At 42.7% G+C, this 21,773-nt stretch overlaps 3 protein-coding genes across 3 annotated transcripts; all 3 read left to right on the plus strand.

Moving 5' to 3' along the window:
* Positions 1-384: 384 nt before the first annotated feature.
* slco1e1 (solute carrier organic anion transporter family, member 1E1) lies at positions 385-11,382 on the plus strand. Its single transcript, XM_086102696.1, has 15 exons — positions 385-905; positions 3,067-3,237; positions 3,421-3,562; positions 3,898-4,030; positions 4,105-4,214; positions 5,242-5,388; positions 5,473-5,571; positions 7,066-7,290; positions 7,369-7,533; positions 7,827-8,022; positions 8,135-8,300; positions 8,422-8,606; positions 9,430-9,494; positions 9,576-9,693; positions 9,761-11,382. Exons 2-15 carry the CDS (start codon positions 3,130-3,132, stop codon positions 10,119-10,121), a joined length of 2,220 nt encoding a protein of 739 aa, XP_085958822.1. The 5' UTR covers positions 385-905; positions 3,067-3,129; the 3' UTR covers positions 10,122-11,382.
* A 1,232-nt stretch (positions 11,383-12,614) lies between these two features.
* Positions 12,615-14,444, plus strand: iapp (islet amyloid polypeptide). Its single transcript, XM_086103536.1, has 4 exons — positions 12,615-12,722; positions 13,566-13,655; positions 13,914-14,051; positions 14,131-14,444. Exons 2-4 carry the CDS (start codon positions 13,576-13,578, stop codon positions 14,306-14,308), a joined length of 396 nt encoding a protein of 131 aa, XP_085959662.1. The 5' UTR covers positions 12,615-12,722; positions 13,566-13,575; the 3' UTR covers positions 14,309-14,444.
* Positions 14,445-15,860: 1,416 nt separating this feature from the next.
* pyroxd1 (pyridine nucleotide-disulphide oxidoreductase domain 1) lies at positions 15,861-20,978 on the plus strand. Its single transcript, XM_086103906.1, has 13 exons — positions 15,861-16,152; positions 16,239-16,319; positions 16,419-16,538; positions 16,938-17,066; positions 17,352-17,425; positions 18,287-18,483; positions 18,543-18,640; positions 18,761-18,863; positions 19,179-19,291; positions 19,880-20,002; positions 20,077-20,214; positions 20,317-20,406; positions 20,502-20,978. Exons 1-13 carry the CDS (start codon positions 16,075-16,077, stop codon positions 20,658-20,660), a joined length of 1,503 nt encoding a protein of 500 aa, XP_085960032.1. The 5' UTR covers positions 15,861-16,074; the 3' UTR covers positions 20,661-20,978.
* The last annotated feature ends 795 nt before the right edge of the window (positions 20,979-21,773 follow it).

Consider the following 21,773-nt stretch of genomic DNA (forward strand, 5'->3'; position numbering starts at 1 on the left):
GGCCAGAGTGACTCACTTTATTGTTTTACAGGAGTGTCGAGACGACAAGTTATTGTGCTTTTGAACATTTGCAGTTCCACATTCCACCAGCAGTGGGGGCGCTAAACCCAAATATCTTCAACTCTTCTTTCAAAACTCAATGCTTTGGTCCTGTCAATAGCACACAAATTTAAAGATATAAACAGTTTATATTTAGATATTTAGATTTAAGTGATTATTAAATACCCAAAAAGGCCTTTTTTAAATGAGTATTTTAGAAGACCGTTAAGTGTGTCAACTCTACTTTCTTGTGTGAAAGCGCTGAGGAATGTGAAAATTCTTAATCCTAATCTTGGGATTTTTGGAGGCCGAAACAGATTTTGTGGTTGCTAGTCAATGAAGGGTCACGGGCGGATCGGGAAACAATGAAAGAGTAAAAATGAAGGATCATACAAACGCACGTAGGAGGTTACATACAAAACATTAGGAAGTGAAGTCACCGAGAGATCACAAGCGCAAGATCTGCACCTATAAAAATGAACTCTCCTGCTAAAATAAATAGTATGGAGGCGTACAAAAAAGTGTAAATGATGTGTCAGTGGATTTACAGTATTCAAGTTACGACTCATTTTAAACTGCTAATCCCAGTGCAGTGTAAAAATAGAGAAGTTATTGCACAAAAGGGCCTGGTCTGAAATTCCTTATAATCAGGATGCTCCACCTCTCCTCACTTGTTGCTCTGCCCTCCTGGAGGCACTTGCATGCATACGGAATAAAAATGTGCACGGCCTTTTGTCCCACGCCACAAGCTGCAGGATAGCAAGTCTGGCTCGGCAGGTCTGTTTTTTTTTTTTTTTCACCCCACCATGGCCGTTGGCCTCGACAGGAGGGAAGACTCCCCCGATACGGGCCTGAGGATGCACTAGGTACTTATTCCACTTGTTCATTTGTTCATTTATTTCTATGCATGCCATTTTTATGACCAATAAGTTAATGTGACATGTTCAGATTTGGATGAATTTGATTAATAGCGGTGGAAAAACAGATTGATTAGTGGATTGATTTTTATGGGCTCTATTTTTATGGGCTCTATTTTAGAAAAAAAATGTCGTCAAATTTCAGTGAGATACTGAGAGAAACACCTGTGGTGTTGACGGAGATGTCTCAATGGTTTTTCAGGTTATTCCGAAAAATGAAATCAACATGAGGGATGGCTCCTGCTACCGACCAGGACTGTATATATACTTTTTTTTTTTTAAGTAGGCACCTTTTGTACAGATGACAGCAAATCTTTGTATTTTCTCTGCCAGTTTGATGATGTAGATGATGATTTATGACCCGGAATGACTTGTAGAAAAAAAAAATGGACGGTTCCTAGATGTATACGAAGTTCCGATAGTGAAGTATGGAGGAAGGCTATTTGAACAAGACAGAAGGTGATGGAGTGCTTGGTCGGGTGATGTGGCCAATCCCCTGATCTAAACCCAATTGAAATGGTCGGGGGAAGAGTTGAACGGCAGAGTGAAATCAAAATAGCCAACGTGTGCTTAGTACATCTGGGAACTTATTGAAGACTGTTGAAGAACCATTTCAAGTGATTTCCTCATGGAAGGGGTTTAGAGCAGTCTTCCTCAACTGGCGGACCGCGATCCACGACCGGACCGCCGACCTCCTATGTCCGGACCCTCGGCAAATTGTATAAAATAATAAATTATAAAGTGATTTTTACGTTATACATTTTGACTAACTGGAGACCCTGGCTGAGCAGGGCATGTCGGCGATAACGATGCGCTGATTGGCTCCTTTGAACTTAAGGTGTGTCCATACATAAGCGTCAGCATATACGATGCGCTGATTGGCTCCTCTGAACTTAAGGTGTGCCCATACATAAGCGTCAGCCAGCACGCGTCTATCCCAATACACACGCATTCAAAATGGATGCTTGTGTCAGGAAACAGACGCATGCGCGACGCCACAGTGTGCTCACAGCTTCAGCACAGGAGAGCCGCACACAGACAATTAGACAAGACGAATCGCGGGAGGTTTCGATTGTGTGCAGTTTTGCTTTCGTCTACCCGGGGATCTTTGCAGCTGTTTAACAGCAGAACACCGCAACATGGTACATGAACATCACAATGGCGTCCTCACATAATATTTGCATGCCTCAGACATTGCATTCACCTTCAGTGGAAGAACAGCACTGCACCTGTGCTCCCTTGTGTCAGTATTTAAAATGGTTCTTTACTCCTCTCCTGATATATTTTTCAGTGATTTCAGGGGGGATGTGAAAGGGGGAATTGTACAAATGAAAAGGATATTTTTGTTTTCATGTTTAGTATTTATTTTGGTAAAATGAGTATTTTGTTTTGCTTTTGTTAAATTAAGGGAAAAAAAGACAACTACTGTTTAACAAAGTTAAAGTAAAAATGTCTTATTTCCCTAAAAGGGCTATTTCTATTAAGCAGGCACAACTTAACAAAATATAAGAGTTCCTGTGCCTCAACACAATACCTCTCATTATTTGCTGTGTACTGGCAAAGTGAATAATTTTATTTTCACGCACCCCATTATTGGTTGGTTGTGAGGAGTGTTAATTTGTATAAGCTTGGCTTGACCATACTAAATGGGCATATCGCCCTGCTCCCCAATGACCGCCGTGCATGGGACCGGACCTTGGTCTTATTAAAAAAAAAAAAAGTGGACCGAGAGCATTTCTAGTTGAGGACCACTGGTTTAGAGGATGCTAATTAGTTTGCAAAGCTGTAGATGCCTACTTTGAAAGTTCTGAAATGTAAAACATGTTGGTTTGAAGAACATTTGTAAGTTTAGTAAATTATTCCTGAGCTAATTAGCTAGCTAGCTAGATAGACAGCTATCCATCGATCTAGCTATCTAGTTAGCTAGCTCGGGAGCTAGACCACTAGCTCCCTAGCTAGATACATCCTTAGCTGCATGTAACCAATACATCTTTCCTCAGACAACTTTGAATTTTGTGACAGAACTACTTTCCAGTGACAATCACCCTGAAGTCAAGGCGTTCAGACTTGAATGATGCTTTTACAAGGATTATTTCCTTTGTTTCTAAAGAGGCGGCCCAGTTGGATTTCCACGCAGAGCAGCAAGTTGAAGTGGTGAAATCCTGACTTAAAGATGGAGGAAACGTTTGAGGACAGAACCAAAATGACCAGCCAGCTGGCTCTCTACGTCTCCAACGGAGAGATTAGCGGAAAACGCCGGCGTGGCATCTCAACTCTCAAGGTATCGTTTGAGGTTTTCAAAAAAAAAAAGAAAAAATGAAAGTAACATTCACTTTACTGACTTTCAGACCATTTGCGTTGGAGATACAATTACATAATTCAAGGGTTACATCTCACATTGTGTATGTGACAGCATTTGGGTGAGAATGTGGGTATGAGCAAAAATCCATTTTTGTTTGTCCAGATGTTTATCGCGGCGCTGTCCTTCGCCTATTTCTGCAAGACCCTGGCAGGAACCTTCGTCAAGAGCTCCCTCACGCAGCTCGAGAGACGTTTCGACCTCTCCAGCTCACGCGTCGGCCTCATCGACGGCAGTTTTGAGCTGGGTAAAACTACATATGGACACTTTAACCTTTTCATGCACCAAAAATGACAACCGGTAACCTGATAACATGATAAGCTGTCCACTGTAGTCACCGCTGTGCCCGAAAGGGTTCGATTTTGTTGTGCTGTGTGATGACACGTGAAGCACAGGGGCATAGACGTGTAGCCAGATGGCTACAGTAAATCAAATCACAGCAGTTACAAAGAGAAATCAATGCCTCTGTTCCATCTCAACTGCATTACTTTTATTTTGTAGTCAGACATTCCCCCCCTTGAAATGTATCTGCGTGCCTCCTAACTGGATGCAATTTTTCTCGCCCTATTTTCCTGGAGGAAGGCAACTTATTGTTTCTAGCCGTGGTCAGCCATTTCGGCGCCAAGATGCACCGGCCCAGGCTCATCGCGGCGGGATCGGTTCTCATGGCAGCGGGAGCCTTTCTCACCGGATTGACGCACTTCTTCATGGGACCGTAAGAAAATTCATTCAGTGGACACTCATTGGAAATGAATAAAACAAATAAGGACCCGAGACATTCTTTTACAGCTACAAGTATGATACAGTCATCGCCGCCTTCCAAAATGAAAGTATGAGCACCGTCACTTGTCTCGGTCCTGAAAATGACACGAGTCACTGGAACGAAACGGGTGCACAAGGTACAACCCCCTTGGGGATTCACTTTTCTTTTTACTCCCACTGAGCACAAGCGGTAACTTTTCACAGAAACCACACTTGTAATGCCGAATGAAGCTTCTTAGAGACGAGGGAAGGTAGCTAGCAAACATTTCCTGTGGAATGTCGAAACCTCTGCTCAATATCCGAATGATGGTAAGAAGCAAAAACAGATATAGACAAACTCAAAATGCTGGCGACGTTTCAACACTTTCAGGAATGTTCTGCCAGACTTGCTATTGTACAAACACACACCGACGCTGTTATTTTTGAAGGCTTCTACTCAGATGGAGTTCACGATGCTATCAGTATGACTATCAACAGACTATCAACTGGTCATTTATCTTTGACATTTTTTATACCGCTTATCCTCATTCGGGCTGTGGGTGCAATGGCATACCTTGATTTGCCTTCTCCAGTATCAAGACATGGTATCATTATTTAATCACTCCCTTAGATACTTGAGTTGCCAGGTGGTTGAAATACTTTGTAGCATCTACGCTAAAGGTGCCTTCTCGGCAGCACGTGTGTACCATCACTGATTTTCATTGAGAGTAATGTCGGCGCTATTTGACTGTCACAGCTGGACAGCCCTGGGGCGCTTGTTTTTTGCGCCTGTAATGGGCAGCATTTTTCACAGCCCCATTTTGTTTAGCGGAGATGTCGGCGCTGTTGGACAGCTTACGCTGGTGCAGTTGGATGGATCTCTTGCGTCTTTGGAGTTGGAATTGTGTGTTGCCGCTTGGAATTGAAATGGATTCACATGGAACAGGAGAAATGAATGAATCTCTTTTACCATCAATGGACGCTGCAGCTTCTTGTTTACTGTCAAACGTAGCTTTTAGCAGACGTGTGCACATTTATGACGTCTCTGATCCACTGGTGACAGGACATTTTTATTCTCTGCTCTTTCACCTACAACTGCTTCAAACAACAAAGCGTATGTGAGAAAAGTGGTACTTATGTGAAGTTTTGACTGTGAAACCCCCACTATTCATTGTGTTTGTGCAGCCTGCGAAAAGGAGTCCAGTTCCAATATGTGGATCTACGTGTTTTTGGGGAATGCCTTGCGGGGAATCGGAGAGACTCCTGTTACACCTCTGGGTATCTCGTACATCGACGACTTTGCTAAAGCTGAAAACTCGCCATTCTACATCGGTAGGAGACATTTCCTTAATCTCTTTATTTGAGCAGCGTGATCAAAAAAAAAAAATTGATGGTTTTCATTTTCTTGTTTGGCAGCTTGTATCCAGACCATTGCTCTCCTTGGTCCTGTATTTGGCTACCTCCTCGGGTCCTACAGCGCCAATCTATATGTTGACGTTGGATATGTTGATATGGGTGAGTCTCAAGTGTTTCCATGCCAATGCTAATTGTGACGTGGCATTAACCAAGTGGATTCAATTGGGCAAACCGTTGTTACCGAAACCATATCAAAAAGTCAAGAATAACGGTTTACTCCACTTTTGTTGAAGTTACTGTCATGATGGGTTTGGTTCCAAGAAAATTCTTACAATATCCTTCCTTTTTATTACAGATGAGAATTTTAAATTTTGGTCGAGATTTTAGCAAGCATTATGGAAGTTGACAGAGTTGAAAGTTGTCAAGTTTGATTTGCTTTTACGGACCACATAAAATGAGGTGGCGGGCCGCGACTGGCCCGCCGGGCCTTGAGTTTGACACCTGTGGGTGACACGTTGTCATGATTGGTGCATCAAAGGGTTTGAATCACTTTCGCTACAGCAACGACGAGATTGATTTATTTCAGGCTGAGCAGGGTCCTTATTAGACACATCAATATACGAAATGTGTCCCAAAACTCAGGACACTGAGACACCTCATTTTTGTAAGGCCTCCTCCTTTGTCCTCATACCATTACCTATAAATAAATCCAGCAAACTGGGACTAAATCGCTAGGCAAGCCCCTCTCCATTGAAGTCCCTGCCTCTCATCAACACAGGTTTGACGAGAGCTAAGTGCAGGGTGAAAATGACGTAAGGCTCAGGCATCATTTGGAATATACAGTGGCACCTCAATTTACGAACGTCTCTTCATATAAATTTTCAAATTACGAAACATCTCAACGGGAAAATATTGCCTCTTGTTACTAAAGAAATTTCAAGATACGAAAGGTATAGATACAGTCTGACTCGCTATTCACAGCTCAGAGTTTCCTGAACGCAACATACTCGTAACTGCTCTGCCATTGGCTATTACCGAGCATCATCCTGGCATCCCATTGGCAAAGAGGGACTTCAATGCAGCATCCTCGTCATTTTTACATTTTTACAAAACGCCGGGCAAAAAAAACTTCTGAAAGAGAACATGGACAAAAGAAGGCAAAAAAAAAAATGATGAGGACGAATTTAAAGTTAAATTACCATCATTTTTATTCTTTCTTCTTTGTTTTTTACATTATGCACAACTCTCATTTTTTTGTGCGATAATCTAATCGTAACATGTATGTTACATATTTTGATGCATTTTTTATGCTTTAGGAAATATTTTTGTCTGAATTTTGGTTGGGCGTGGAACGAATTAGGGCATTTACATGGAAAACGCGTCTCAACTGACAAACCTTTCTAGTTAAGAAATGTCTTCCAGAACCAATTAATTTCGTTAGTAGAGGTACCTCTGGAATCCTAGGTCGGGGTTACCCCAGTCAGTTCCTTGAGAGCCCCAATCAAGCTTGTTTTAGACGTCTCCCTACATTTGAATCAGTTGGTGTTGGACGAGGGAGACATCTGGAACAGCCTGAATAGGGACTCTCGAGGACCAAACTTGGGCACCCCTCCTCTAGTTTGATAATAATTCAAATCTTCTGCTCCTTCCCAGAAAGTGTAACCATCTCTCCAAATGATGCTCGCTGGGTGGGAGCCTGGTGGTTGGGTATGCTGGTGTCCGCCGGCCTCCTCTTCCTCGCCGGCATTCCCTTCTGGTTCTTCCCCCGCTCACCCGATGTCAAAGAGGCCAAACCCGTACCCGAGAAGGAGAATCCGAATCCAAGAGCGGATTGTACCAACAACAAGCCCGTAACAAAGACAGCAGACGTTGCCAAAGGTTTGACGGAGTCTTGACTTTTTGGACCACAATCCTGTATACCATCAACCTGAAAGCACTTTGCTTGATCTCTTGAAGGGTTTCTTTCCTCGCTGAAGCACCTGCTGTGTAATCCCACCTACTTCCTGCTTATTTGCGGCAGCACGCTCAAGTTCAACTCCCTCGTTGGCATGTTCACCTTTAATGCCAAATATATCGAGCAACAGTTTGGACAGTCGGCATCCCGAGCCAATTTCCTCATCGGTAAAATGACATTTCTTTTGATACATTTAAAAAAAAAAAAAAACCTTTCACAAGTGCGTATCGAATTAGGAAAAGGGAAACCGTTGGCCTGTTCTCACATCAAAATGATTTACGGACACGTAGCAACATTGTGCAAAGGAATTCAAGTTCATTTGATGCCTCTCATAGTTGTGTCATGTCGATCAGATAAGGAAGTCAAATAACAGTGAAAGGGGAAGGACAGTAGAGAGGTGGGTTGATGCTAAATTGCCCACTTTAACTCCCCCTTTTTTTTTTCCTATTTTAATTTGCAGGGGTGTTGATGCTCCCGGCCGTTGCCATGGGGATCTTTCTCGGGGGTGTCGTGATGAAGCGATACAAGCTCAGCGTTGTGTCAGGGGCTCAGTTCTCTTTCGCGGTGTCCCTCGGCGCCTACCTCCTTGTGTTTCTCAAATTCTTCACCAAGTGCGACAACATTCCCGTGGCTGGACTCACCGCCTCATACAATGGGTCAGTACTTTTGGCGAGGAGGTGGGGGTATAGTGTGGGGGGGGGGGGGGATGTCAGGTGACGGTTATCCAGTACAGTACAAAAGAATGTTCTTTTTACCGTTCGCTGACAGGATGCCGGGAGTGTTACGCGGGGGCCAAACACTCTTCTCTGAGTGCAATAGCAACTGTGCGTGCTCGGCAGACGTCTGGGACCCGGTGTGCTCGGACAGTGGCATCACGTACACATCGCCATGTCTGGCTGGCTGCCTCAGCTACAGCGGATACGGCAAAAAAACAGTAGGGCCCCCTCCTCATTGCCTTTTAGCCATCGCCAGAAAACACAATGTTGCCCAAAGGTACATTCCGGAGACAAACTCCAAACAACCACAGATAAGGAAAATCTAACCTCCTCCTACAGGTGTTCCACAACTGCACTTGCGTGTCCGCTTCCTTCCCGGCGGGCAGCAGTACATCCGTCAAACTGGGGCAGTGCCCCCAAGCCAAAAGCTGCAGCCGCAGTTTCACCTCCTACATGGCCGTTTCCGTTCTCAGCGCCTTTATCAGCTCCCTGGGAATCACGCCTGCATACATGGTCACTATAAGGTCGGTTTTCCAATCGAGTGGTACATTGATATTGATCCATCCATCCATTTTCTGTTCCGCTTTATCCTCACAAAGGTCGTGGGGGGTGCTGGAGCCTATCCCAGCTGTCTTCGGGCAGTAGGCAGGGGACACCCTGAACTGGTTGCCAGCCAATTGCAGGGCACACAGAGACAAACAACCATCCGTGCTCACACTCAGACCTAGGGACGATTTAGAGTGTTCAGTCAGCCTGCTATGCATGTTTTCGGAATGTGGGAGGAAACCGGAGTACCCGGAGAAACCCCACGCAGGCCCGGGGAGAACATGCAAACTCCACACAGGGAGGCCGGAGCTGGAATTGAACCCGGTATCTCTGCACTGTGAGGTTGACATGCTATCCACTGGACCACCGGGCCACCTTGATATTTATCAATATCGGGGGAAAAAACAACAAAAACAAAAACGTAGCATGCCGGTGGTTGACTGTTTAGCGCGTCAATCTCACAGTGCAGAGGTGCAGGGTTCGATTCCAGCTCCGGCCTTCCTGTGTGGAGTTTGCATGTTCTCTCCCTGCCTGTGTGGGTTTTCTCCGGGTACTCCCACATTCCAAAATCATGCATGACAGGCAAATGGAACACTCTAAATTGTCCCTGGGTGCGAGTGTGAGCATGAATGGTTGTTCGTCCATGTGTGCCCTGCGATTGACTGGAAACTAGTTCAGGGTGCAACCCGCATACCGCCCGAAGTCGGCTGGCTCCAGCATGCTACGCGACCAATGTGAGGATAAAGCGGATCAGTAAATGAATGGACAGATGGAAAAAATGCATTGTTATTGTTATTACAGATGCATCTCCCCGCATCTTAAATCCCTTGCCCTGGGAATGCAGACCATGATCATTCGGGTTCTCGGTAAGAGCTGACAATGCTGACATCTGATTAATTTTTTTTGGACGGTTTGGAATTGACGGTTGTTGATTCCCTTTTCCACAGGTGGAATTCCAGCGCCGATTTATTTCGGGGCTTTTATCGATTTGACGTGCCTGAAGTGGTCGGTGAAAAAGTGCGGCGGCAGAGGGGCGTGTCGTCTTTATGATTCAGATATGTATAGGTATGACATCAGAAATAGCCTTATTTTATTAGGAACATATGTGCCATTAACCTCATCTTATTTGCAGGGTAGTTTTCCTGGGTCTGGTCTCTGGTATCAGTGGCGTCTCCTTTTTTTTCACCTTCGCTGTGATCATCTTCCTCCGAAAGCAGTTCCGGAAGGAGCAGGATGAGCCCAAAACCCCCAAGCAAAAGGAACTTTGCATCCAATCAAGAGATCGACTCAGCGCAAGGGCCTCGAAGGATATCGAGGGGGTTCCCAACAACGGCTTTGACGCTGAATGTAACGCGAACGAGGCCGCCGAGAGACTCAGGTCAAGAAGCGACGAGGACGACCGCAAAGTTGGCAAAAAGACTGAAGCGGAACATCCTGCGAAGAAACTGACTATTGTGAAAATAACTCATTTGAAAACAACCCATTCCAACTGAAGTCTTTTTTTGGGGCTGAACTGTGTTTTATTGGTATTGGAAGTAAGAAGTATAATCGGCTAGAGATGCCACAGGATGCCAGAGAAGCATTACTTTTGTTAAAATGAAGCGCCTCAACTCACTTCAGATCACTTCCTTGGTGGGATGAGGCCACAAAATGGCGACAGCGGAATACTTTGACCTGGGCACAAAAAAACACAAGAAAATAAGATTTGCAGCAAATAAGGAGAATAATTGTTTCTCATATCTGTTCAAATAATCAACTCGTGTTGGTGTGAACCCGATGACCAGAGCCTCAAAATCTCTGGGTGAACAAACGCCTAACCGTATCGCGCCAGCTCATTCGTGCTCCCAAAGATCTTATACAATAATGCAAAAATGGGTGCGATATACTGTACATCGGCGGTGTCAAAAAGTGCAGTGAAAATGGCATATTTTTGCATATTTATAACGTCAAACCTTTAACAAAGCATCAGCCCACATGAACAAGGTTATTTTCATTTCATGGACTCATATTTGTTTTTCAGGCTCGGTGTGTGAGTGGCATTGTTTAAGGTGAGGAAGTGTGTGTGTGTGTGTGTGCGTGTGTGTGAGGAAATCTTTGGCAGTCGGTCGGCTACGGTAATGCATTTATTTCCAATAAAAGATGATCCGCTAGTCAGTTGTAATGTCATCATTTGCTGATAAATCACTGATGTCCGTGATTGGATCCACAAAATAATAATTCAAGGTGTTTCATCATATACAGTATTTTTTTTTTTTTTACATTTTGTTAAATATGGATTTTTTTGCACGGCAGTGGTCGGGTTTTTCCTCCTCATTTTCTGTGTATTGAACGATTGTCGGCATTTTGGTGTCACGATCATGTTCTTATGTGTCTCCGGCAGGTGGCAGAGGAGGGCTTTCCCTCCAGCGCGCACACCCGCTGCCATTTTGTTCATGAAGTTAAACCATGGATTGAAGGACTTCCCAAGTGCCAAGTCTGTGTCGGATTATTGACCTTGTTGCTGCTCTTGCTCAAGTTGTTTTGTAGACACCTCAAGCTTGTCATTGTCGCTCTTGCTGTCTAGCCTGTCACCTTGTACGTATTTGTTATTTTGTATTTGATCTTGCTTATGTTTTTGTTTCGCGAAATTGGACTCCAGTCATTTCGTTGAAAATATCGGAGTTTCTATTTCCTTGCCTTTGCAAGAGCTTTTTGTTAATGGGATCGTTTTTCCTGGTAATTGTGAACCCGCATAAATAAATATATATATATGTATATATTTTTTGGTACGGATTTTGTTTGTCTATGTTTGTGGGATCCGATCGCCATCCAATTCTTTCCTAAACCGTGTCATTTGGGATTTAATTGTTTTTATTTTTCACCTAATGCATTTCAAAGGACGACAATTAGATGTGGATTTTTGCGATTTGTGGGGCGGGCTGCTGGCAATCCCCCGCCAGTAGCAGTGATCAACTATAGAGTAAATAAGTTGTTTAAATAGACTTTTTTAACCCTTTCCTGCACCCTGCAACCTGATAACATGACAACCTTTTCACTGTAGTAACCACTTTCCCCAAAAGGGTTAAACACACTGAGCGGTTATCGGCTTCAAAATTCTGATCGTTTAATGCCTATTACAGGGTGTTGAACTCATTTTTGGCGTGGTACACATTTTAGTTACCATTTCCCTTGGAGGGCCGTTATGACTGAAAACCTATCAAAAAGTCAATAATAATGGTCTATTCAACTGTTGTTTAAATTACTGTGATAAGTGTTTGGTAACAAGAAAATGCTTGTAATGTCTCTCTTATTTATTAAATATGAGAATTTTAAATTTTGGTCGAGATTTTGGCAAGCATCATGGAAGTTGATATGTTTGATTTGCTTTTGCGGTCCACATAAAATGATGTGGCGGGCCAGATCTGGCCCCCGGGCCTTAATTTTGACACATTGGCCGAGTACTTTAAAAAGTGACTTTTTGTTTGAAAAATGTGCACTTTTCCCGTATTATTGATTTCTGACACTAGTCAAAACAATAAGTGCATGGCAAAGAAATACATTTGAGAAAAAAAATTCGGTTCAGTGCTATTGTAATTTATACTTTCTCACTTGTTGTGACTTGTCCTTTCAAAATAATGAGCCACCCTTCATTATTAATGACAGTAATAGCACACCATTCATTATTCATTGTCAACTGAAGTCCAGAGCGAAGCAGGAAGGGGCAGAGTTGAGGCGACCTAAAACTTCAGAAAGCACCCGGAGGTATGCCAGCCTTCCTCCGGGGTAGGGTTTTTCAGAAGGGTCAGTCCCATTTGTCACACCGATGATGAGGATGGTGGCGGATGACGGATTTCGGTGTGGGTGTGAGTACTGTGAAGGTGTTGAAGGGCGTGACTTTAAAGCACTGCTATGCATATATTTGCCATGCAACACACACACACACATCCCTGAATCAATCACATTCATTGTGAATAGGGGGAAAAAACTGCTATATTTGGAGAACTGATGTCACAAGTGGTTGGAGCGCGACACCTATAAGTGTCAGCGCATCGGGAGACAGCGTGGCAAAGCTGTGGACGGCTCCGCGTTAGATCAGGCTCCATCAGCGACGCAATGTAAGTTGACTTTTTTATTATTTTTGTGTGTGTGTGTGTGTGTCTGTGCCAACTAATCTTTGAATCCTCGTGCACAAGCGAGAGGCGCTCTGTTCAAAAGTAGGTGGCCGCAATCAACAACCAAAATGTTATACAATGGATATGCAGTATACATTGTTTTTGACTGTCTAGTTTTTCCAAAAAAGAAATTCAATAATCATACAAAATGATCCACAACCTACACTATAGAATATTTATGATATTTTATTAATAGATGTACTTTGGGATTTTTTATCATTTTAATCCATTTTCAACTTTCTTGGATTTGTATTACCAGAAAAATGTTACCTTCTGATTTTTATTTTTATTTTTACAGCAAAAGGCAGAAATGAAATCAAATGTCGATATTATTTAAAGTCTCAGCATTTGATCGTCAGGTTCACTCATGCTGAATATGTAATCGGCACTGTCCACTATTTATACTTTTATATATATTTGCCTTTACTTTTTTCCAAAGTCAAATTTTATTAATTGATTAAATAACATTTCTAAGAAGCTCCATTTTCCTTTTTTTTCCTTTTTTTTTAAACCACAAAGTCACATCAGTCAAGTGGAGTTTAACCCTTTCATGCACTGATAATGATAACCTAACATGATAAGATGTCCAATGTCGTGACTGCTGTCCCTGAAAGGGTTTTAAAATATCATATTAGTATCATGAATATTATTGCCTGTAATTGTGCCAAATTTTTCGACATCATCAAAGCTGCAGCCGATAATTATTGCCATTCATGTGTTCTCGTATTAGCTGCGACACACCTCAAAATTACAATCTGCATTTTTTTTTTCTTCCCGCCCTTGCAGATCTGTCACCATGCATCACCCGAGGGTGCCAGCGCTCATTTTACTCCTGTTTGTATTGCTGCGTTGCATCACCGCTGCCCCGAGCAACAGGTTAGTGAAATGAACGCAGCCCAAACAGTCCTACAGTTCGATAAAAAAAAAATTCACACGGGTTCGACGCAGAATAGCTCCTAGATGATGTGGGCGTCGAAATTGCGCTCGTCTGAGAAGCTGTGGAGTGAAATGAGAGGGGTTGGGTTAGGGGCGATTTAAGTGGCCACTTTTTCCTTCTTCCCCCTTGGGACTGTAGTTCCAAAGAGGTTGGTCATCAAGCTTTCCGCATGACACCGTTTCTCATTTGTGATTCAGACACTCCAGTTCCAGCTCATTCGGCGAGGAGGAGAGTGCCCTGCTGCCAGATGGCCGAGAAAGTTCCGTGCCAATGTTCCCTTTCTCCAACCCCTTCCTCGGCCTCATGACCACTCGAAAGGTCCCGGATGAGAACAGGTGGATTATCTCTGTGAGTGAAGTCAATCTGGTGGGGTTTTTTTTTTGGAATCTCACATCCTCTTGTCATTTTTTTTAGCCATCTCATCCAGAAGAGAAAGTGCAACACGGCCACCTGCGTCACCCAAAGATTAGCAGACTTTCTGGTGCGTTCCAGTAACACCATCGGTACCGTGTATGCGCCGACCAACGTGGGATCTACCACCTATGGCAAGCGGGAACTACTTCTGCCTCCCAACTACTACTTTCCGCTCTAGAACAGACGACAAAAAACAGTGATGACCGTCTGATGATGACTGTACAATAAATATGAATTTTAAGCCTCGTGTTCATTGTGTTCATGTACTCTTCCACAGTGACGTGATGTGAAAATAAAAATAGCAATAAAAAGCACAGCAGCTGTGAAGTTGATTATTTGTTCATTAATTCTTTACTCTATTACGTGAATTAAAAAGAACACAAACATAAACACATACCTGGGATTGAACGCCTGGATTCTTAAAAAACATTTTTTTTAAATAAAATATTATAATTATCCACTGTTTGCGTGCAGAAGACTTTTTTTTTAGAAGAATTAGCATCTCATTCACCTTCCTGTAATTATTTTCTAATTAGAATAATTACTCATAACCTGTTCTACAAAAATCACACAGAAACAAGCTTTGATGGTTTCAGTCGAAGGAACATCGGCCGAATTGAAGAAAACAATCGGTATGCTGTATTATTCCCTCTTAAATTTCCCGGGGCAATGATTAATAGCATGTATATTTTTTTCTCAGTATTTCCCTTGATTATGTCAGCTCCAAACAACGAGTGGGATTTGCAACAAATCTCAAACCTAATTTTGGATGGTTGTTTTTTTTTTTTGGTTGGCTTGACCGTCAAAACATTTTATGTCATGAGGTGATTCACAAAATCATAATGGGTGCAATGAAAAATAATTCAAGAAATATGAAATGCCACATATCTTTCAGGAAGCATTTTGCCCAGTTGTACTTGATAAGAGACATGCTTTTTTTTCCCAGCTGCGGTTATTTTGGGTATTATAATGAACGTGAAGAGGGAACGTATGACGCATGACATTAACCCGTGTTGGATTACCAGTGACCTGATCGTCCCAGACGATGACATAAACATGGTTAAAAGGGATATAAAAGGTTTCTGGAAAAAAAATATAATAAAATAAGTGCCAGCTTTTGCTGATCAATTTATAAAAACGTGCACAACATATTTCATGTCAAGATCGGCTGATGACTTTATGCAAAAACAAAAATTGTATTGCACTTCAGACAGCATCCGGCGTGGGGATGTTTACATCACTGCACTTATGTAGGCTGATGGAAGCGTCATGTCGAATTCCTGCACAGGTGGCCCCATTAATCTCCGACATTACAGGTGCACTTGTCGTCAAAATTCAAACAATGGGGGATGCCTCATGGCCAGGAATAATGAGAAAAATCATCAAATGTAAGCTTTTTAATGCAGTGGAGTGCTGCTAGTGGAAAAAATGGATGCTATTATACATTAACACACTGTATAATGCCATCTAAAAACCACACGGTAACTTTTCGTTGCATTGTTAGTACTTATTTGTCTTTTAAATATGGAAAAATAACACATTATCCGTAGTACATGCTGCAGAAATCAATTACATTAAAACATTTACATGTACCAACATCGTGTCCTGTACAATTATTGCATTTAAACTGTCGTAAAATTAAAGATCCAAATACAGCACTTTGGTTGTTTTTGCAATCGCGTAAAAAGTCTTCCTCCGTAGAACTAACCCTTATCACTCGCCGTAGTTCATGTCAACACGGAAGTGAATTGCCCGTATCGCTGCAATTTGCGTGTAGCATAACAAAAACTCTTCTAATTTGCCAGAGGACAACTTTAAAATATATTTAGTCACTATTTCGAATTTGGTAGTTATATATTATCGTACTGAAGTATCCGGAGAAACATATTTGAATCGTATTCTAGCGCTAAGAAATGTTTCCCACCAAGTTAGCTTAGCTTTACCATGGCAGATAAAATCGAGAAAACGTTCAAATTTGTCGTCGTCGGTGGTGGCATCGCGGGGGTGACGTGTGTTGAGCAGGTGAAATATATTAGCACCAATATAACCGTATTAACATTATCTGCAGATGCGGAGTTGCTTAACGTGGTATTTGCGTGTGTCGACAGTTGTCATACAGTTTGCAGTCAGCTGACGTAGCTCTGATTACCGCAAGCCCTCACATAAAGGCAGTCACCAACTATAAACAGGTCAGACAAAGATTGTCAGATTTTACTCCCATACTCCCATAGTTAATGACCACATTGCGTTTGAACACATCCTTATGCCATGTCTTTGCTATTTGAAAGGTCGCCAAGGTTCTTGAAGAGTTTGATGTGGAGGAGCAACCAACCAGTGTACTGGAGGAGAAATTCCCCAACTTGACTGTCATTCACTCAGCTGTGAACACACTGCACACACGATCGCATGTAAGACTGTTGCGGTTTTGAAATGATTTATAATTATAATATTTTTTAAATATATCTCATATATTTGCAAATCAATGCTATTGGTGGAATTGTTGCTCAGGAGAACGTGTTAGTTGTGAACTGGCCAAGAATAAATTTAACTGTACTAAAAAAACTAATTTATGGCTGAAATATCTTTTTTGGCTGTGCTCAAAAGCAATTTGGTATTTTTAAAATAATACTGTATTGAGAATGACTTTTACGACAGCTATTTATATTTTGTCAAAATGTCTCCGCCTTGTGGCATTATGGTCACACTACACGAAAACTCCCCCAAAAAAATTAATGCCTTCGTTGTGAAAGAAAATGATGATATTAACCAACCCCCCAAAATGATCAAATATTTATCATTTTTTCCAGTTGGTGGAAACTGCAGATGGAAAAGTTTACGGCTATGAGAAGCTGTGCATCTGCAGCGGGGCCAGACCGAAGCTGCTCATCCAGGACAAACCGTATGTGCTCGGTATTCGCGACACAGACAGTGCCCAGGTAACTACTACGTTTTACATTTTCTTGAATTTTTAATATATTTTTTTGCCTTTAATGTGCAGCTGTGAAATTCCAGACGAGGCTGAACTAATGAGTTTTATCACCTTGTAACTGGAAGTTGGTTATGCAAATAAAAACAGTCTCCTCTTGATGTATTTTTTCCCCTTGTTGGATAAATTTCCAAGCAACAGCATCTGACAGAATATTTGACATTTTAGAATCTTATCAGAAAGGATAACTTTCCAGTTCAACACACTCATAGTATCACATTTGCTTGTATTTCAGGAGTTTCAGAAGCAGTTAACGAAAGCCAGGAAGATTGTTGTTGTTGGAAATGGAGGGATCGCCTTGGAGTTAGTGTGAGTACGTGTGTTTAGCGCGAATATGAAAAATCTGTCCGTAATTGACACCAGACTGCCTCCAGATGGCTAGTTTTGTCTCAATAAAACTCCTCAACTCACTTCAACATAGTTTTCATCACACCAAGATGCCACAGGATGGCAGAAAGTGACTATTTTTGTCTAAATCAGTGCTTCTTAATTATTTGCTGTGATGCCCCCTCCGAGGAAGAAGAAAGCATTTTGTGCCCCCCCCCCAACTCTCTGCTGTGACTCTAAAGAGTATTGTTTGTCTATAAAATTTTCATAAGTACACTGCTGCACAATATTGTATCCTGATTAACATAAAACAAAAAAAAGAAATATTAATCAACTTACAACATGGCAATACGTCCCCCTAGGTGGCCCCGCCCCACTCTTTGAGAATAACTGGTCGAAATGAAAGTCCACAGCCGACGTCAACATAGTTCCTCAATAAGAAGATGGTGGGAAAATACTGTCAGAATGAACTCACCTCAACTCGCCCTCACCATAGTTTCCTAACAGAAAGAAGGCACAAGATGGTGGGTGGTGGAGGGAGAAGTTTTTTTTTTTGCCCAAATGAAACTCCTCAATTCACTTCAATGTTGTTCCTTGACACACAATGCCGGAAGGTAGCGATAAAGCACTTTGTTTTTCACTATGAGACTCGGCTTTGTCCTTGACGTTCCTCACTTCACGTCATCATTGTTCCCCCAAGAAGCCACACGATGGCGCCAAAGCACTATGTTGATATTACATAGTTTTGGTCAAAGCACAAAACCTTGAATAAAGTGAAGTTACCAGCAAATAACAGTAAATAGCTTACCCCGCAAATCAAAACTCAAATGATATTTCGTGTAGGTATGAGGTGGAAGGCTGCGAAGTGATCTGGGCCGTGAAGGACAAGGCCATCGGAAACACTTTCTTCGACGCGGGGGCGGCGCAGTTCCTCATCCCGTCGCTGGGCGCCGACAAACCCGAGCGAGCGGCCACCTGCAAGAGGACTCGCTACACCACAGATGACCCGACGGACGGCGAGGCTCAGACGTTCACCTCAGGTCTGGATTCTAAAAGTTTCTTCTCAGCCCATCTACTCACATGTGCCGTTTGTTTCCAGATCGCCACATGCGAGGGCGCGGCTCCGGTCCCACGGAGCCTGGCAGTGCACTCGGTCCAGACTGGCACCGAGGACTAGTTCTCAAAGGAGCGGAGTGGGTGAGGACCTTTGCAAAGCTTTTGTTTTGGAATCTCATCCTAAAACGTGATGTGTTTATTTATGTAGGAAATAAAACTCTCTTGACCCTTTAAAAAAAATTTTGTCCGTGCTGCGGTCAGGCGTCCCGCAGGGTTTCGGTGGAATATCAGTGTGAGGTGAAAACGATCTTCACCTCTGAGGAGATGCTCAATTCCCAATCGCAAACATGTGGACCCGATACCGGTGAGAACGAGCTATACACTGGATAGAAAAAGTCGACACACCCCTGTTGAACGACCAGGTTTTTGTGTCGCAAAAAAAAAAAAGACAATGATGAATAATTAAGAAAAATAAATCCAAAACTCGATGCAAAAGCAAAACTAAACAACTGTTACAGGGTTGCACAAGTGTTCACACCCACTTATAAACTGGGACTGTGGCTGTGTTCAGAATTAACCGATCTCATTTTAACTCATGCTGAATGTGATTCAACATTCCCGACTAAAGCTCAGTTGATCTAGTTGCCTTTCCATGACATTCTCCTCCTCCCGCCTGAAGGAACCTGGCCCGTATACGTCGTGCTGACCAACGGCAAGACGTTCGGCTGCGACCTTGTCGTCAGCGCCACGGGTGTCATCCCGAGCACGGAGCCATTTCTGCGCGGCAATAAAGTACGTAGACTCATCTTCATTTGACGTAAGTCCGGAAAATTTCCAATCATCCATAATTTCCTTTAAAGGCTCAAATAAAAACACAACTGACGGTAATACATTTGTCGAACGAGATAAACTGACCCCCTAAAAAAAATCGGCAACAAATATGACAGGGCTCTTAACCCTGGAGAATCAACCCATAGGCGTCAAATTTGGCCCCTATAAATTTTGCTACTCAAATTCTACCCTTAAATCCCAAAGGGTCAAATTTGGCCCTAATGGCAAATTAGGATTAAAGCATTAAATATTTGAATAAACATATATTTTGGTGTTCAGTGAACATATAGCAGTCATTTCATGTATAATTCATCATTTTTCAAAGAAGAAAAGGGTTCTTGGGTTCTCCAGGGTTTTTTAATAATTTAAATACTCAGTTGACAAAATTAAACTGTCCAACTGTGCTTAAATTACGTGATTAGCCACTAGATGTCACTAAAGCGCAGAAGCAATTCTAAACAGTATTTTGCATCATTCCATTAACAATTTTTTTTCAAACATAATTCAAATTAAAATACCATCTTTCAACACATTTTTTTTCTGGTAAAGTTTGCTCTGGCCGATGACGGCGGCCTCCGAGTGGACGACCACATGGCGACATCGGAGCCCGACGTCTACGCCGCCGGAGACGTGTGCACGGCATGCTGGGAGCACAGCCCTCTGTGGCAGCAGGTAAGTCGACATCACGCTTCAAGAAAGGACCGTACACTTTTGACATCACGGACCTCTCGCGCCTTCGTTTCCAGATGCGTTTGTGGACGCAGGCTCGTCAGATGGGCTGGCACGCTGGCCGCTGCATGGCCGCGTGTGCGCTGTCGGAAACCATCGAGCTGGACTTCTGCTTCGAGCTCTTCTCTCACATTACGAAATTCTTCAACTACAAGGTATGTGAGATTGAACACCGATCGCGTCCACGGTCGTACCACAAGATTTTCCAGATCACGCGGCTGCGTCATAAAACAAGTCACAAAACTGTTTTGGTGCAGGTGGTTTTGCTCGGAAAGTTTAACGCGCAAGGTCTGGGGTCCGACTATGAGCTGCTGCTGCGTTACACCAAAGGCGAGGAATATGTCAAGGTGATATTCAACCCAACAGGAAACGTGTGCAAACTTAGGTCAGACAACACATAATTCCAAACTCGTTTTTTTTGTGTTTGTTTGTTTGTTTGCAGGTAGTTCTACAAGGCGGCAGGATGGTCGGAGCTGTGCTCATCGGGGAAACCGACTTAGAAGAGACCTTCGAGAACCTCATCTTGAACCAGATGGATCTCACACCATACGGCGAGAATCTTCTCAACCCCAACATCGATATAGAGGACTATTTTGATTGAGCGAAAGGAGCAGCTGACTTCTGCTTTCGGAAAAATGACTTGGGACTTTTTTTTCCAAATATATACAGTTGCTTCTTTGAAGCCTAAAAGCAAAATATGTAATATATATGTAAAATATGAGTAATGAATGAAGGATCTGTTTTTGAGTACGGTTTCAAAGGGCGAGAAAAATTCCGGTGAATTTCCTATGGGAAGCTTTGACTTTAAAAAAAAGCTAATTACATCACATTTCACACAGGATAAGTATTGAAAAAGCAAGTGGAAAGATTGATTTATTGAAGCTACTCAATTAAAAGTCGTCCATCTTTTTCCACATTATGTCATGTTTTGGGTCGCTTGTTTTCCAGGTCAGCGGCTCAACAATTGGAACTTGCACACATTGATTTTGTGGCTCTTGAGTTAGGTGATCGCGTTGAATTGTTTTTTACTCCTAAAAATGTAACATTTGACGCCTGCAGCGAGTATTCACGGCACATGATACTTTGTTAGTTCATCCGCAGGAAGTTGAAGTTCTGAGTCAGAGCAGGACGGTGTTTGGGTACAAACTGTGTGACGATGACAAAGGTTGTATTTGCCTCAGCAACGACTTAATTAGCAGGTTAATCTCGAATCTCGATCTTATTTGTGCATGACCGTGTCACAAAGAGCATTCTGACTCCTCTCCCGAGTCGTCACATGTTTATCCTATTCTTATCCAGCCTGTGGAACCACAAAAAAAAAGTCTTATGCTGCTGGTTTGGGAACAGGGCGTTCAGTTATGGCCAACATGCTGTTTCAGCATGATTACGTGTTAGTTCAGGCAGTGCAAAGAATGCGTTACAATCAAGTTATGTCATTTGCAGATGTATCCTGCTTATCAGCTCCTCAGTGCTTTTTTTTTGTTGCCGTTTAACCCACAGGTCAAATTTGACCCGAAAAAAAACTGTACGGGTGTGACACAAACTTTGTGTGCACTAAGATTGTCCTAGTTCACATGTGACGCGACTGAAATGTACTTTCTTGAAACTGCGCATTCCATGTGTGCTCGAGAGAATTTGAAACTATCCTTCGAACTGTCTTGTGTAGACGTTTGCACAGGTTCGCTAAAAAAAACAAAAAAAAAACAGATGCACC

This window comes from Hippocampus guttulatus, chromosome 22 (assembly GCF_054856545.1).
Source record: "Hippocampus guttulatus isolate MCC_2025c chromosome 22, RoL_Hgut_1.0, whole genome shotgun sequence".
Taxonomy (NCBI): Eukaryota; Metazoa; Chordata; class Actinopteri; order Syngnathiformes; family Syngnathidae; genus Hippocampus; species Hippocampus guttulatus.